Genomic DNA, 16,321 nt, shown 5'->3' on the forward strand with positions numbered 1-16,321 from the left:
ATACATGTATATCAGCTTGGTCAACAGAAAAACTATTTTAGCTTATTTTACAATTTTATTAAATGTAATGTATTTGGATTCTTAGTTCAAGAGCAGCTATAGATGTAGGGATCAAAGGAAAGGAAGTCACAGAGGAAACAGTAAAATAAGTGAAATCCTTTTATTTTATTCACTCAGAAAAATAACTGGTATGTTAATAGCACTGATTGTTGCCTCTGATGTTAATTTATATAGTAAACATTTTCACTTTATTATACTAGATTTTTTTTTGCAGTTAATATCATACCTGGATTAAGACTGCAGCAGTTTCTCGCATAGCAAAGTATTTTGCTTCCCTTAATCTTCTTAACTCTTCTCGAGCTGAGTGACCTCTCCAGATAGCCTGAATTATGGTGGCAGCCATATTCTGCCTGTTCATCCTTTTTTTCTGTATGAAGCAACGCACGAGAACCTGGATTTTTCTTGCAGCTTGGTTCCTCAGCTGTTTATGAAAAACGTGTTTGAGAAATACTCTGATGTGAATCAATACAGTGCAAAAATGTTTGACCATGTACATTACCTGACTAATCTGCATGTCTTTCTGAAGCTTATATCGCCACCATGCACTCTGGATAACTCTGGCAGCTCTAGTCTCATTCCGGAGATCCAAAAGTCGAGTGCAGAGGAAGGACAGGTAACATGTAACCACCTGGACGAGAATAAGCCTCAGGGTCATTTACAGGCCATGTTGATCATCTCCAACCACAAAACATTCTGCTCCAGTATTATAGCAGACAAGTTTTTCTTAGTCTTGTTACACACGTTTATATTACACACACACACACACGTGTATGTCTACAAAACATGTGGACTAGTTGGACAAACTCCCATGAACCCCCCAGTATCCTTGAGAGGGTAAGGAGCTAGTCCAGTGTTCCACAGCCAGGATGAAAACTGCCTTGTTCCTCCTTAATCTGAGGTTTGACTAACAGACAAATCCTCCCTTCCAGTAGCCTGGCATAGACCTTCCCAGCCAGGGAGGCTAAGAAGTATGATCCCCCTAAAGTTGGAGCACACCCTCCAGTCCCCCTTCTCAAAGATAGGAAACACTACCCCAGTCTGCCAGTCCAGAGGTACTGTCCCTAACCTCCACACTCCATGTACATAAATTGTACATTTATAAATTCATCCCTAATAGGATAAAATCACTAGAAGTGATGGTGGCAAGGAGGGGAGGGGGGAAAAACACCTCAGACAATATGAGAGAAACCAAACTTAAAAGGGAACCCTTCCTTGTATGAGGGACACCTGATAATGCAATTGTAGATTATTTCCACTTCTATAACTATATTTATTCTATCCACATTCACTGGATATGAGCAATGGCATGCTCCGACTGGCTACTCTACTATCAGCTCATATACCATGAGTAGAGAAAAACAGAGCGTGTTGCTGAAACAGCCGGGGAGGAAATAAAAACTACTTAAAAAATGTAAAAAGGAACAGAAACGGCTAAAAGAATAGTTCCCCACCCCCAAATATCTCTTGTTCTACACTCTAGCCCAGTCAGTGGCAGTAATGCACCTTTAAGTTGGTTTGCCAACCGCACCCAAAAAAAAAAAAAAAAAAACCCTCACACCCCAACCCAACATATGGAATAAAAAGTATTTTTATTTTTCGAGAATAGCATTTTTCACAAATTACTACTGTCATTTCACCAGTTTGTTTACATTCTAAGCAGAAATGATTTGGTCAGACGTTTTGTATGAATTTTTTTTTTTAAATCAAATTTAGCAAAAAAAAAAAAAAATGCTCCATTTCTCAAAATCCAGTGAATGTGGATAGAATAAAATAGTTATTTCACTCAATCTTGTCATACATGGCTGACAGCCAACTTGACACTACGTGTCTCGTTGGCTATCAGCTAATGTATGACTTGATTTCATGGAATAACTTAAATATTAATTTATACAAGTGAAATTGTCTCACCAAATGCATGCGAGGAGAAAAAAAAAAAAAAAAAAAAAACCCCACACCACAGACACCAAAGCATTTTTCAATGCAGTAGGATCCCTGTAGTAAGACACTGAGGTGATGCACTGCAATTTAAGGAAGGTTCAGACAGGGTTTTCCAATTTTCTTGGGGGTTCTGTATTGTAATACTAAAGGAACTGAAACCACCTGAGTAACAAACAGGTAGACAAAAATAAGAAACACATTTTAATTAAGAAAAAAGAAAAGGGGGGAGGGGGTAACTGTCAGACCATACACACTGATTAACCGTGAATCGTCACACCATAACAACCCTACCACTCATGTATTACAGTAGTACTCCCATTGTGTATAAAAACTGTTATACCAGCACACCTTTTCATTTGGAATTGTGTTGGACATGTCCTCTGAAGTGATCATGGCAGGAATGCCTCCAAGGTCAGACACAGCCAAGCTCACTAGCTGAAAATTTCTACGCTCATTCTCAAGAAGCATTTTGACATCGACTGTCGACACCGAACCTGAGGGGGAAATAGTTATTTTTAAAAAAATTAAATAAATAATAATAATAATAATAATAATAAGCTGCCTTCAAATACATTCCCTTTGTTAATAAGAGTTGAACATAGCATAATGAATCAATAGCGGTACAATAGCATGACTACAAGTGTGACACTGCTTTTATCAAGATCTCTTGCTCTCCCATGTAATTTTATATTAGATAGATGGACAGATCCATCTCTGCACACATAAGTTTAGACACCCCAGTTCAGTATTTTTTTTGTTTATTTTTAATTAATAAAAAAGACTTCATCTCAAAGTAATGGAGGTTGTTTTTCTTTACTTAGTTGGGCAGTTCTTGACATATGGATTGCCCAATAGGGCCAGTTACTGTATTATTTACTATTTGACAATTTCAAACACATTAAAGGAACAGTCCACCGAACTTCCATAATGAAATATGCTCTTATCTGAATTGAGACGAGCTGCTCCGTACCTATCCGAGCTTTGCGCGACCTCCCAGTCAGTCAGACGCAGTCAGACGCACTGTCACTCCTGTTAGCAATGTAGCTAGGCTCAGTATAGCCAACGGTATTTTTTGGGGCTGTAGTTAGATGTGACCAAACTCTTCCGCGTTTTTCCTGTTTACATAGGTTTATATGACCAGTGATATGAAAAAAGTTCAGTTACACACATTGAAACGTAGAGATTTTCTATGCTATGGAAAGTCCGCACTATAACGACAGGCGTACTAACACCTTCTGCGCGCTTCGGCAGCGCATTGATACGGAGCTCAGATATCAATGCGCTGCCGAAGCGCGCAGAAGGTGTTAGTACGCTTGTCATTATAGTGCGGACTTTCCATAGCATAGAAAATCTCTACGTTTCAATTTGTGTAACTGAACTTGTTTCATATCACTGGTCATATAAACCTATGTAAACAGGAAAAACGCGGAAGAGTTTGGTCACATCTAACTACAGCCCCAAAAAAAAACGTTGGCTATACTGAGCCTAGCTACATTGCTAACAGGAGTGACAGCACGTCTGACTGACTGGGAGGTCGCGCAAAGCTCGGAGAGGTACGGAGCAGCTCGTCTCAATTCAGATAAGAGCATATTTCATTATGGAAATACGGTGGACTGTTCCTTTAAGGCGGCAAGAAATTTGTCCACTAATTAACTTTTGACAAAGCACACATTGTTAATAGAAAAGCATTCCAGGTGACTCTCTCATGAAGCTGGTTAAGATAATGCCAATAGTGTGCAAAGTGTCAAGGCAAACGGTGGCTACTTTGAAGAATCAAAATGACACTTTTTTTTACCACAAAAATTCCATATTTAATTTCATAGTTTTGAGGTCTTCAATATTGTTCTACAATGTAGAAAAAACAGTCAAAATACAGAAAAAGCTATGAACGAGTAGGTGAGCCCAAACTTTTGCCTGGTATTATTTACTCATATATATATATATATATATACACACACACACACACACACACACACACACACACATACTCTATAGGGCGGCACGGTGGTGTAGTGGTTAGCGCTGTCGCCTCACAGCAAGAAGGTCCGGGTTCAAGCCCCGTGACCGGCGAGGGCCTTTCTGTGTGGAGTTTGCATGTTCTCCCCGTGTCCGCGTGGGTTTCCTCCGGGTGCTCCGGTTTCCCCCACAGTCCAAAGACATGCAGGTTAGGTTAACTGGTGACTCTAAATTGACCGTAGGTGTGAATGCGAGTGTGAATGGTTGTCTGTGTCTATGTGTCGGCCCTGTGATGACCTGGCGACTTGTCCAGGGTGTACCCCGCCTTTCGCCCGTAGTCAGCTGGGATAGGCTCCAGCTTGCCTGCGACCCTGTAGAACAGGATAAAGCGGCTAGAGATGATGAGATGAGACATACTCTATAAAATAATCCAGTGACTAACAGTTGATAAAACGATACCTTTCTGCTCCAAGGAATCAAAGGAATAATCAGAGTCACTTGAGGAGTTATTCAGTTCCACTTTGGAATGAAGGCTACACTCGATAGTTTGTGTTGTTTCATGCTTAACGTCCTCAGCTCGCAGGTGGTTTGGATGGTAGTGATGAATAAGATAGCAAAGGATTCTACCATCAGAGAATGACACTGTAAAGTTTTCAGCCTAGAAAGAGAAATATGATACCATTGATAAACCCGGTGGGGACATTTTCCATTAACAATGTCAAGACACAGTGTTCAATCATTTCTGGCAGCTTACATGGTAGGAAAAATCAGACATTTTGACGATATATGAATCCTTGCATATAAAAATATATGACAGCCCACCTTCAATCTGTAGAAGCTACAAACTGCATTGACCCAATCCAGTAACAAAGTCAGTTTCTCACTAGGATGTTCAAATGCTGTTTCTTTTCTGCTCTTTAAAACGTATTCATCATCCTTTAAAGAACACAACTTCTGTCTTGTTCTCCATTTTTTTTTGAGGAAGTTGATTTCTTCTTTGAGTTGCTCCACATCAAGCAGAATCTCAATCTGTGAGGGGGTGGCGACACACACAAAGTAGTTTAATCATTGAGTAGCAGCACTGGTTTCAGAGTTTAATACAAAGCTAACAGGTTAATACTGTGGCATAAAACACTGATTGATTCACCACCTAGGCTACGTTCACACTGCAGGCTGAAGTGACTCAAATCCGATCTTTTTGCCCATATGTGACCTGTATCCTATCTTTTATTGACAATATGAACGACACAGATCCGATTTTTTCAAATCCGACCCAGGCCGTTTGGATATGTGGTCCTAATTCCGATTCCTATCCGCTCTTTTCATATGCGACTTCAGTCTGAACCGCCAGGTCGCATTCATCCGACTTACACGTCATCAATAAGCCACAAACGTCACTATTCTGCGCTGAAGTAGGCGTCGGGTCTCTCAAAAAAAGTTACAACAACATGGTGCATAATCACGGGCGCAGATAGAGGGTGGGACTCGTCCCACCCAGATTTAAATTCACCTCGCTCGGTCCCCCCCACTTATAGGGAGGAAAAAACGTCTATGCTGTCTTTCTTTGCATAAGGCAAACCTCACGGAAAAATCAAAAGACTAATTACCATTCGGTTTATTGAGGTGCACAGCAGTGTATACATAGTTGTAACAACTCACATAAAACAAAGACTGATATTCGGTTGGTTGAGCTGCGCAGACTGCACAGGTTGCGAGCTCGAGCTTGGTTGCTATGGTAACCCACAACAAGTTTGACAGGCATATCGGGGTTGGTTTGCTGGCAGCTTTGTCCCCCCCAGTTTTTTGTCCCCCCCAGTTCAAAAAAATGTATCTGCGCCCCTGCGCATGACATCAATGCGAGGGACGCTTCGGGCTGTGAAGGTTCTGAATCTTCTCAATGGAAGGACGCAGAGGTTAGGGAGCTGATTTCCATTTGGGGGGATACAGCTATTCAAGCTAGATTGGATGGGTCATACCGCAACCAGGCGGTTTTACTTCTGTAAACACTGGCCATGCTCACTGCGTGTGACGTTGTCGTATCCTGCAATGCGCATGCGGAACACTTTTAGGTTGCTTTTCGTTCATACTGAGGATCACATACAAGTCGCATATATTTGTTAATGTGAACGACCTCACAAAAAAATCGGATTTCACAAAAAAAAATCGGAATTGAGCATTAAGCCTTGCAGTGTGAACGTAGCGCTAGATGCTGAATCTATATGCCTCACTGCTACCAACCCCCCCCACACACTGAGGCTAGTATACATGAATTTACAATTGGACAATGTAGAATTACACTACAAACAAACAATACCTGAAAGGAAAAGATTATTTTCCATAGGAGGTTAAGCGTCTTCTCTCTGTGCCCATCTACTATGTCTCTGGGGTCAATGATGATTCCTAGGAAGATTAAAACAAACATTCAATTAAGAGGTGACTAGAAACGTTATTTAATGGAGACTGATACATGATACCAGCTTCAAAATTTTAGAGAATGCACAAGTAATAACTCAAAGTACCATGTTCATCTCTCAAGTCAACTCCTTTCTCTCTCAGCACCTGTAGTGCGATGTCGACATTGTGCACCTTCTGAAGACGACTAATCACAGGCATCCGCAGCTTACTCGACAGGGACCAGTCTTGAGTGAAGACCTCCATGATCCGTCTGGGATACAGTCAAACAAATGTCATGATTAATTCCTAAAATAAACATTAAAAATGATTGGAAATTGAATTTCTTTTCAGAAAATAATTATAACTGTATGAACAACTGCAGAATTTGTAGTACGGCCTATTGTAAACTGCTAATGCTATGGAAGCACGTCTAAATCAAAAATAAAGGAAATGCAACTCTGCTTAAAACTTACACCAAGCGAATGCCACATCTTAGATCAGTAGCAAGATTCTGCACAGCAAAGTTGAACTCATCCAAGGGGGTTTGGACATGGGACACAGCAAGACCTAAAAGGCCAAGGTGGCGTGGAAGGATTCCCTCCCCACTGAGGAAGTCTCGTGAAAATGCTAGCAGTAGATCTTTACTTGTCTAAGAGCAAAACACCGAAGCAAATGATTTAGTCCAACTTTTGTACAGAACCTGTACCTGATTATATTATTTTTATTAGTAGTATTGAATGAAAAGTCAAAATCACTATAATACTATACTGTGATCCTAATACTATATTGTATGTATACATTCATGTTTTAGCTGAAACTCGACTGGGGATTGTTTTGACATATCAAGGTCATTCTTTTGACTCCGTATAACAGTCAAAATAATGACAGCCAGTGAAACTCAATTTTCACACCAAATTTGTAAGTCAAAATAATGATATAGCATTTTTTTTTTAATGGGGGGGTCCAATCACACCTACAATTCAGGGCTTCTGCACACATCAGCACAGTTAACAGGTGGCATTAAAAGCAAGCAAAAAAACAAAACTGTCACAGTGCTACAGAGAAACCACTGTATGTTCATTAATGGAATACCAATACACATACTTTCACTGTTTTATTAGGACATCAGGATGCCTTTGTGCAGATTTATCATCTGCATCAATTATTTTGCTGCTGACAAAATTACCTATACATTTTGTACCATTGCTATACATAAATTAGTCATTTTACTTGTACCGTCTTAGTTAAATCTAGTCTTAACTTTATTCGGTGCAAACAAAGTAACATCTTGCCTATACTAAAACTAAAAAAAGGTTTTATTGAAATAGAATGGAACTGGTTGTATTGGGAGCTGGGAGAGAGTACAAGTGTCGTTTAAGAACTGAAATGGTAAGGGGGAAGGGGGGATGGCGGGAGGGGGACACCCATCCCACAACACAACTGACAGTATTAAAAATGAAAGAACCTTAAATTCAGCATCCATGCAAAACAAACAAGGGTCGTGCTCAATTAGTTTAGATTCTTTGGCCTTGTCCAGAAAGCAGACAAGCAAGAGCAATTTCTTTAAAGTAAAGCGGGACAGCATCTCCTCATGACCTGTTAAATAAGAACATAAAAACAACTGTATGAGACACTATTGAAATGCAGTTGAGAGAAATATTGAAAGCAATGTTGTCCTGAGTGTTACCATCTCTGTACAGGTGGGGAACTTTAGGGTGTCTGAACCCTGTAGCAATGTCTGGATTCCACAGCAGCCGCCCAAGAATGAACATGGCCAGGCCCATGATATCGTTGTTGCTCTCCAAGGAAATCAGTTCTCCAAAGATCGTCTGGAATAAGTGTGTATTGAATGATGAGCACAGTCTCTTACAGAATTATTTCCAACCCATCAGCATCTCTGAAACGAAACACCTACCTCCAGTCCGATTCGAAGCCAGAGTGGATTGTAAGACAGGAGCCAGTTTAGAACTTTCTGTCTTTCACCTAATAGGAAAAGGAAAATACATTTTAAAACTTACCAGACTTGGAATGAACACTGCAAAGTAAGCTGTTCTTACCAGCACCTGTGCCAGAAAACAGGGCTAAAACCAAAAATTACAGTACAGTATATTTTTTATATATATATATATATATATATATATATATATATATATATATATATATATATATATATATAATCAATCACTCTAATGAGATTCAAAAGGCTGTTCAAGTCTACACATTCTGAGCATCTTAATTTAATAATAATAAAAAGGAGGGGGGTTTCCAGACGGAACGGCAAATGTTGATTTTCCAATTCACACACCTATATCCTTCCAGAGGTGCCGGTCCTTACGAATAAGAAGCCTCTTTGCCTCCACCTCCAACTCCAGGCGCTTTATAGCTTTCGCCATTTTGTCAGACGTAAACAGCTGGCATGCTGAACGTCGAACACTGTTCAAGTGTCGCCGTGCTGTATAGGTCCTGAACGACATCTCCTCTTTGGTTGGCGCTTTGGGTATGTGGACCTTCTCACCTTCCATAGTTAGTGATATGGCATTCACTACAAAGAAAAATTAACTCCCCAGATCAATTTTACAGAATTATATATTTTAATTTAAAGAATTTCACATTATTTCTGCTCTGTCACATGTCTCAAATCAGTTCAACCTTAAACTCAAAACATTATCAAACTAAATATAAGCAACAGTTCTTGAAATTAAAATCAAAGCTAGAATGGACTGGCAAATACTTTTTATCTTTAAAACCCACTGGTCCTCTGTTGGTACTAGGGACTCATCGATGATTCTCTCCCCCGATCAAGTACACGTTTTTGGTACTTGATACAGATACCGAAATGAGCAATCTACTGAATAAGCTATCAGGGGAGTGACGGATAGTTCTATTTCGTTTCTCCTGACCGCCAGAGGCGGTGCTTTCAGCACATGGATATCCATCACACGAACGTGCAGGTCGAGTAATAGTAACAACAAAGTCACGTGTGACCTGGGTGACGTCACCCCGTGACCCTGGCATAAAAGACCGGTAAACCCAGGAAGTGACCTCTTACATCTTCTCGCGTTTGCAGGTTGCGAGTTGGAATTTGGACAAAACGCGTGTTAGTTTCGTTACCCATAGGGTTGGGGCTGTGCTTACGCACCCTCCAAGAAACTGCGTTAAGTCCACCAATTCTTTTCTCTTGTCGCTATATTCCCGAGCGCTCTCGCTCGGTGGAGTTAGCTGATTAGCTCTCCGAGGCGTGTCCTCGCCTCTGGAGGCCGGCTTGTTTTCGTTCAGGTAAGCGGTTTTCATTCACTTAAATTAAAGCGGCGTTTCTCGCCGCTGTTATCAGTTCTGCGGCGCACGGCGCCTATCCTTGTTAACATTATCAACCGCTTTTGTTTTGTGTAGCCTTGCCTCCGGCCTGCTCACGGGCCGGCTGTCTTGTGTGTTGTATTCGTATTGTTGTTACTCCGTTAAGCGGGGTGCTCTCGCTCGGTGGAGTTAGCTGATTAGCCCTCCGAGGCGGTGTTCTCGCCGCTGGAGGCCGGCTTGCTTCGTTCAGGTAAGTGGTTCATTCATTTAAATTAAAGCGGTGTTTCTCGCCGCTGTTTATCAGTTCTGTGGCGCACGGCGCCTATCCTTGTTAATATTCCCGACCGCCTTATTTTGTGTAGCCTTGTCTCCGGCCTGCTCACGGGCCGGCTGTCTTGGGTGTTGTATTCGTATTGTTACTCCGTTAAGCTGAGCGCTCTCGGTCGGTGGAGTTAGCTGACTAGCCCTCCGAGGCGCGTCCTTGCCGCTGGAGGCCGGCTTACTTTCGTTCAGGTAAGCGGTTTTCATTTAAATTAAAGCGGTGTTTCTCGCCGCTGTTTATCAGTTCTGTGGCGCACGGCGCCTATCCTTGTTAATATTATCGACCGCCTTATTTTGTGTAGCCTTGTCTCCGGCCTGCTCACGGGCCGGCTGTCTTGGGTGTTGTATTCGTATTGTTTGTTACTCCATTAAGCTGAGCGCTCTCGCTCGGTGGAGTTAGCTGACTAGCCCTCCGAGGCGGTGTCCTCACCGCTGGAAGCCGGCTTGTTGTCGCTCAGGTAAGCGGTTTTCATTCATTTAAATTAAAGCGGTGTTTCTCGCCGCTGTTTATCAGTTCTGTGGCGCACGGCGCCTCTCCTTGTTAATATTCCCGACCACGGGTGTGTTCGCCCGGTCGTTTTTCATTGCCGCCTGATTGTTTATTTTGGGATACTTACTTGGGGTGTTCTCGCCCTATTTTTTTTAAGGTCCCTTCTGCCAGCCAGGTGTCATGGACCTATTCTCTCGCTGCGCCAACTGCCGGGCCCCCCTCGAGACGGAGGACGGCCACCGCGAGTGCCCCTCGTGCCTGGGTATTGATCACCTGCGGCAGGGGCTGACGGACATGGCCTGCGCAGACTGCATGTGCCTGAGTGTGGCTGCGCGGACCGCTGTTGGATCCTCCGTCTGACATCCCCCGGGCCTCGGGGGGACAGGACATGGTGCCGGCTGCAGCAGCGGGGCCCAGCAAGCGCCGTGCGGCTCCCCCACGCGTCTCCACTTCTAAGGCAGCCTCCGCCACAGGGCAGCAGTGTTCCCGCAGCCACCCCTTCTGCCTGGCAGCCCGACCGTTCACCATCACCACCGCTTCTGTCACCGGCCGTTGATGCACGCGGCCCGGATGAACTGTCGATCTGGGCGTCGGAGAGCTTTGACTGCGGTGGGTCTGTTGGTCACGACTCCACCTCTCCGGCCGGCTCCCAGGCCACCAGCCATGGCACCGCGGCAGCGTCGGAAGGCGGACGCTCGTCCATCCAGCCAACGCTGAGGGCTGCATTGGCCCGTCTGGGGTTGGACACGCCCCCGGTGGCCCAGCATCAGAGCGCTTTCTTCAGAGGTTCCACACAGCCTTCCTCGTTGTCTGTTCCGCCCCCGGTCCCATACATCGAGGAGTTACAGAGGTGTTGGGCGGACCCTAGACGCCTTTCCCACCTCCCTAGTGACTGCAGGGCCCTGGCAGCAATGCAGGACGCCCCTACCTACGGCCTCCAGCAGATGCCCAACATTGAGCCCTCCGTGGCTGCCCTCGTCCTTTCGCCCAACGAGGCTCTGCGGCCTGACGCCCGATGCCCCCGCACCCAATGCCGTGCGACTGACCTCATCGTGCGGGGATACGACACGGCGGCACGAATGGGTCGTATTGACAATTTCATGTCCCATCTGCTGCTGGCCCTCGCCCAGACACTGGAGGGGACGAGCGCGGCATCACGGGAGCTGTGCGACACGGCTCTCCAGGCCTTTGCCTACTCGTCGCGGGAACTGGGCCGGCTGATGTATCTCACCCTCGCCCGCCGGCAGATATGGCTGGCACAGTCCCCTCTGGCCGAGCCCGACCGCCGTGTGCTGCGCTCTCTCCGTTGTCCCCGGGGAGCTGTTTGGCGAGGCCGCTCAGCAAGCCCTGGACCGGAGTGCCCAGGTCGTCCAGGCGCGACAGCAGTTCGCTGGCCTCCGCCAGGTCCACTGCCATGGCAATACTGCCCAGTCCTCCAGGGGGCCCACACCGACTCTGTCTCGGCCACGCACCCGCCAGGAGACCAGACGGGTTGATGACTTTCGTCGCCCCACCACCTCCCGGACCCGCGGTGCCGCTCCCTACACCCAGTCCGCTCCTCGTCGCCCCCCTGGTGACCGACGGGGACGCTCTGGACGGCGCTGACATCAGCGCGCCAGCGGTCGGCCGCTTTTCCAGCGAACAGCTCCAAAGCTGGAAAGCGTTGACCCCAGACCCCTGGGTGCTGGTGACCCTCACCGAGGGTTACCGCATCCAGTTCTGCCGCCGACCGCCGCATTTTCATGGGGTCAAACACACCACCGTGAGCCATCCGGGGAAGTCCCTCGTCCTCCGGCAGGAAATCTCCACCCTCCTGGAGAAGGGAGCAATCTCTCCCGTTGACAGGCAGAGACAGCAAGGTGGGTTCTACTCCAGGTATTTTCTGGTTCCGAAGAAGGACGGCGGTATCCGCCCGATCCTCGACCTGAGGTCCCTCAACTCCTACTTGAAGACCATGAGATTCCGCATGCTGCGTACAGTGGATGTCTTACACCACATCCAGGCGGGCGACTGGTTTGCCACCATCGACCTGAAAGACGCCTACTTCCATGTTCCCATTGCGCCACACCACAGGCAGTTCCTGCGGTTTGCCTTCGAGGGCCAGGCTTTCGAGTTCAATGTTCTGCCCTTTGGGATATCGCTGGCACCCCGTGTGTTCACCAGGTGTGTGGCAGCGGCATTGGCACCACTTCAGGCAAGGGGTTTGCGTGTCCCGCCTTACCTGGACGACTGGCTCGTCTGTTCACGGTCAGCAGCTCAGGCCCGCACCGACATCGCGACTGTGCTCTCGCATGTCGCAGAGCTGGGGCTCAGGGTGAATTACAAGAAGAGCTCGCTGGTGCCCAGCCAGGAGACGACTTTCTTGGGCATGCACCTGGATTCGAGGTCGTTGATGGCAACCCCCTCCCAGACCAGGATCCACAACATCCGCCTGCTGCTTGGCCGCTTCGGACGGGGCAGGTCACTCACCCTGAGGACCCTTCAGCGCCTGCTGGGCATGCTTACAGCAGCCTCCTCTCTAGTCCCACTGGGACTCCTGGACTTATGCCCGCTTCAGAGGTGGCTCAACGGTCTCCACCTCCACCCGGTGCTGCAGGGGCACAGGCTCGTGAAGGCGACGGATACTTTTTTCAGGCTCCTCCATCCATGGAGGAGGAGGGCTTACCTTCTGCGGGGTGCTCCGCTGGTGGCTATCCCCTCCCGGAGGGAGGTCATCACCACGGATGCTTCCCTGGGAGGCTGGGGTGCAGTCTGGCAATGCCGGACCGTCAGAGGCTACTGGAGTCCAGGGCAGCGACAGCAGCACATCAACGTGCTGGAGCTACGGGCTGTGTCCCTCGGCCTACAGCACTTCCTCCCAAGCCTGGCTGGCAGACACGTTCTGGTGCGGACGGACAACACTACGGTAGTGTACTACGTCAACCACCAGGGAGGCACCAAGTCCCTCCAGTGCTTGGAAGTGGCCGGCCAACTTCTGCGGCGGGCCCATCGACATCTCTTGAGCCTGCGTGCCATGTACTTGCCAGGCACTGCCAACAGGGCAGCGGATCTGCTGTCCCGCCAGGACCCTGATCCCGGGGAATGGAGACTCAACCCAGTGGTGGTTCTCGCCATCTGGGAACGTTTTGGCAGGGCAGAGGTGGACCTCTTTGCCTGCCGGGAGTCAACACACTGCCCTCTGTGGTTCAGCCTCCATGGCCCCAGCTCTCTGGGCCAGGATGCGCTGGCGCATGCTTGGCAGAGGCAACTGCTGTATGCCTTCCCCCCTCTGCCGCTGATTGTGCCAACCCTACACAGGGTGGCGATGGACCACCACGGGCTGCTGCTTGTCGCCCCTCGGTGGCCGGGCCGAGTGTGGTTTCCCAAGTTGCTGCAACTTCTGAATGGCGACCCCTGGTGCCTGCCAGTGAGGACGGACCTGCTATCACAGCTGGGAGGGCAGATCTGGCACCCGGATCCAGCCCGTCTGCAGCTCTGGGTGTGGCCGCTGAAGGGCCGGACCCCCTGCTAGGTCTTTGTGAGCCGGCAGTGGTCAACACCATTGCAAGCTCTCGGGCACCCTCCACCAATGCCCTCTACGCCAACAGATGGAGGCTTTTCTCCAACTGGTGCTTAACTCGAGGGAGGAGCCTACATGCTGCCCCCTGCCAACCATTCTACTGTTCCTCCAGTCTCTGTTTGATAAGGGTCTTACTCCTGCCACCATCAAGGTCTATGCAGCTGCCATCTCTGCTCAGCATGCCAGAGTTGGGGGAAGGACCGTGGGGTCCCACCCCTTGGTGGCACGTTTCTTGAAGGGTGCTCTCCGGTTGAGACCCCCCCGACGGAGCCGGGTACCCACATGGGATCTTCACTTGGTGCTGCAGGCTCTCTGCGACGCACCGTTTGAGCCCCTGCTCACGGCAGACATTTCATGGCTCTCCCTGAAGACTGCTTTTCTTCTGGCCATTACATTGACGAGGCGCATCGGGGAATTACACGCGCTGTCAGTCAGTGGGGAGTGCCTGCAGTGGCACTCCGGCGACAGTGGGGTCACTCTGTGGCCTAACCCCTCTTTCCTCCCGAAGACCCTCTCTGCTACCTTCGTCAACCAGCCCCTTAGCCTTGCGGCGTTCGAGGCGGGCCATGGTGAGAGGTCGGAAATTTTGTGCCCAGTTCGCGCCCTCAGGGTGTACGTGTCCCATACAGAGGGCTTCCGTAGGAGTGACGCCCTGTTTCTGTGCCACACAGGGCCGAGGAGGGGTCTGGCGCTCTCTAAGCAGAGGCTATCCAAGTGGATAGTCGAGGCTATATTACATGCCTACAGGCACAGTGGCTCCCCGATTCCTCCGGCTGTCAGGGCGCACTCTGCACGGGGCGTGGTGGCCTCATGGGCATCGCTGAAGGGCGTGCCCCTTTCAGACATATGCAGCGCAGCCTCCTGGGCTTCCAGCTGCACCTTCACCAGGTTTTACCGTCTTAATGTCGTCCCACATAATCCTGTGGCGACGGCTGTCATTCCAGGCCCGTCGCAGCAGCACTGAGTACGGGTAGGCACTCCTCATGACCTGGTTGGTATTAGTCATCCATGTGCTGAAAGCACCGCCTCTGGCGGTCAGGAGAAACGAAATAGAACGAGGGTTATGTATATAACCGCGGTTCTATGAGTTTCGGATGACCGCCAGAGCTTGGCAGTCACTCGGAGTGTACACGAGAAGATTTGCCAAGAGGTCACTTCCTGGGTTTACCGGTCTTTTATGCCGGGGTCACGGGGTGACGTCACCCAGGTCACACGTGACTTTGTTGTTACTATTACTCGACCTGCACGTTCGTGTGATGGATATCCATGTGCTGAAAGCACCGCCTCTGGCGGTCATCCGAAACTCATAGAATCGTAGTTATATACATAACCCTCGTTTTATTTAGCTACATTTACATTGGTTACTATCATGAGCTGCTCGTCCTTCTTGTGGTGAGCTTTATGTTCATTAAAATGAGTGCAATGTGTAAACCCTGTATCTCAGTGCACACAGACCAAAAAGGTCTCTCCCTCTCCCCCCGCCTCACAAAAGCATCTCTGCATGTTCACTTCACCTCACTGATACTGCTTTGTGAGCCATCATAAAGACACTGTTCTAATGTCATATGATGTTTTATCATGTTACTTGTATTATAAGAAAATGCTGTAGCTCTTGATATTTTCACTTTGCTATGACCTCATGAAATAAATCCCTGTCATTTTGTGCCATTGGTTTCATTAGCACAGTAGTGCACTATGGATTACATCACATGCATCATGGAATATCAGATATGGGTATCGGAGCCCTGTACTGTACTCTACCAGTACTGATCTACACATCCCTAGCTGGTATGCATATGTGGCTGCTATTCTACAAAAAGAACCATGGCTCTTACCTGGACTTGTTTTGGGGCAATCAAACATTTCATAAAAGATTGAATTTGCAACATGTCTACAGTAGCTGTTCTTTGAAAAAGTATTCCAGGTCAGTCAAAACATAAAATAAAGTGCACTGGAAACAGACTTCCAAACAGAAACCACACCTTTGGTGACTTCAGTGGCCACTTTGAAGTCATCAGGAGTGAGCACATAATTCATCCACCACGTGAATCCTCGTTCCTGCTTCTCAATCCAACGTTCATCATAAAACATGTTCTTGGCAGCAAATGGCAATGGATGCCTGGGAATAACTGTCAGCATGAAAAAAATAAAATTAATAGATTCACTCAAACACTGGTAAGCTACAGAAAGTTTAGTTCAATATTATTCTGTCATATGACTGATGTTACACAAAGAGTAACCTGCCAGATGGTGAAACTAATATTTCTATTGGTTTCAAACATATGCAATGTCTGGCTGACTTGTTGTCA

At 47.3% G+C, this 16,321-nt stretch overlaps 1 protein-coding gene across 1 annotated transcript in view; it reads right to left on the minus strand.

The window, feature by feature from the left end:
• Positions 1-16,321, minus strand: part of aspm (assembly factor for spindle microtubules) — a 71,326-nt gene that overhangs the window by 41,924 nt on the left and 13,081 nt on the right. Inside the window, exons 6-18 of the mRNA XM_060941831.1 lie at positions 15,995-16,141; positions 8,654-8,890; positions 8,264-8,331; positions 8,036-8,177; positions 7,814-7,944; positions 6,822-6,997; positions 6,474-6,619; positions 6,269-6,354; positions 4,777-4,983; positions 4,414-4,612; positions 2,347-2,492; positions 560-688; positions 287-481 (exon numbers count right to left, since the gene is read on the minus strand). Of these exons, the coding sequence (XP_060797814.1) occupies positions 287-481; positions 560-688; positions 2,347-2,492; positions 4,414-4,612; positions 4,777-4,983; positions 6,269-6,354; positions 6,474-6,619; positions 6,822-6,997; positions 7,814-7,944; positions 8,036-8,177; positions 8,264-8,331; positions 8,654-8,890; positions 15,995-16,141 (2,009 nt within the window). The remainder of the gene's footprint in view (positions 1-286; positions 482-559; positions 689-2,346; positions 2,493-4,413; positions 4,613-4,776; positions 4,984-6,268; positions 6,355-6,473; positions 6,620-6,821; positions 6,998-7,813; positions 7,945-8,035; positions 8,178-8,263; positions 8,332-8,653; positions 8,891-15,994; positions 16,142-16,321) is intronic.

This window comes from Neoarius graeffei, chromosome 15 (genome assembly GCF_027579695.1).
Source record: "Neoarius graeffei isolate fNeoGra1 chromosome 15, fNeoGra1.pri, whole genome shotgun sequence".
NCBI classification, from domain to species: domain Eukaryota; kingdom Metazoa; phylum Chordata; class Actinopteri; order Siluriformes; family Ariidae; genus Neoarius; species Neoarius graeffei.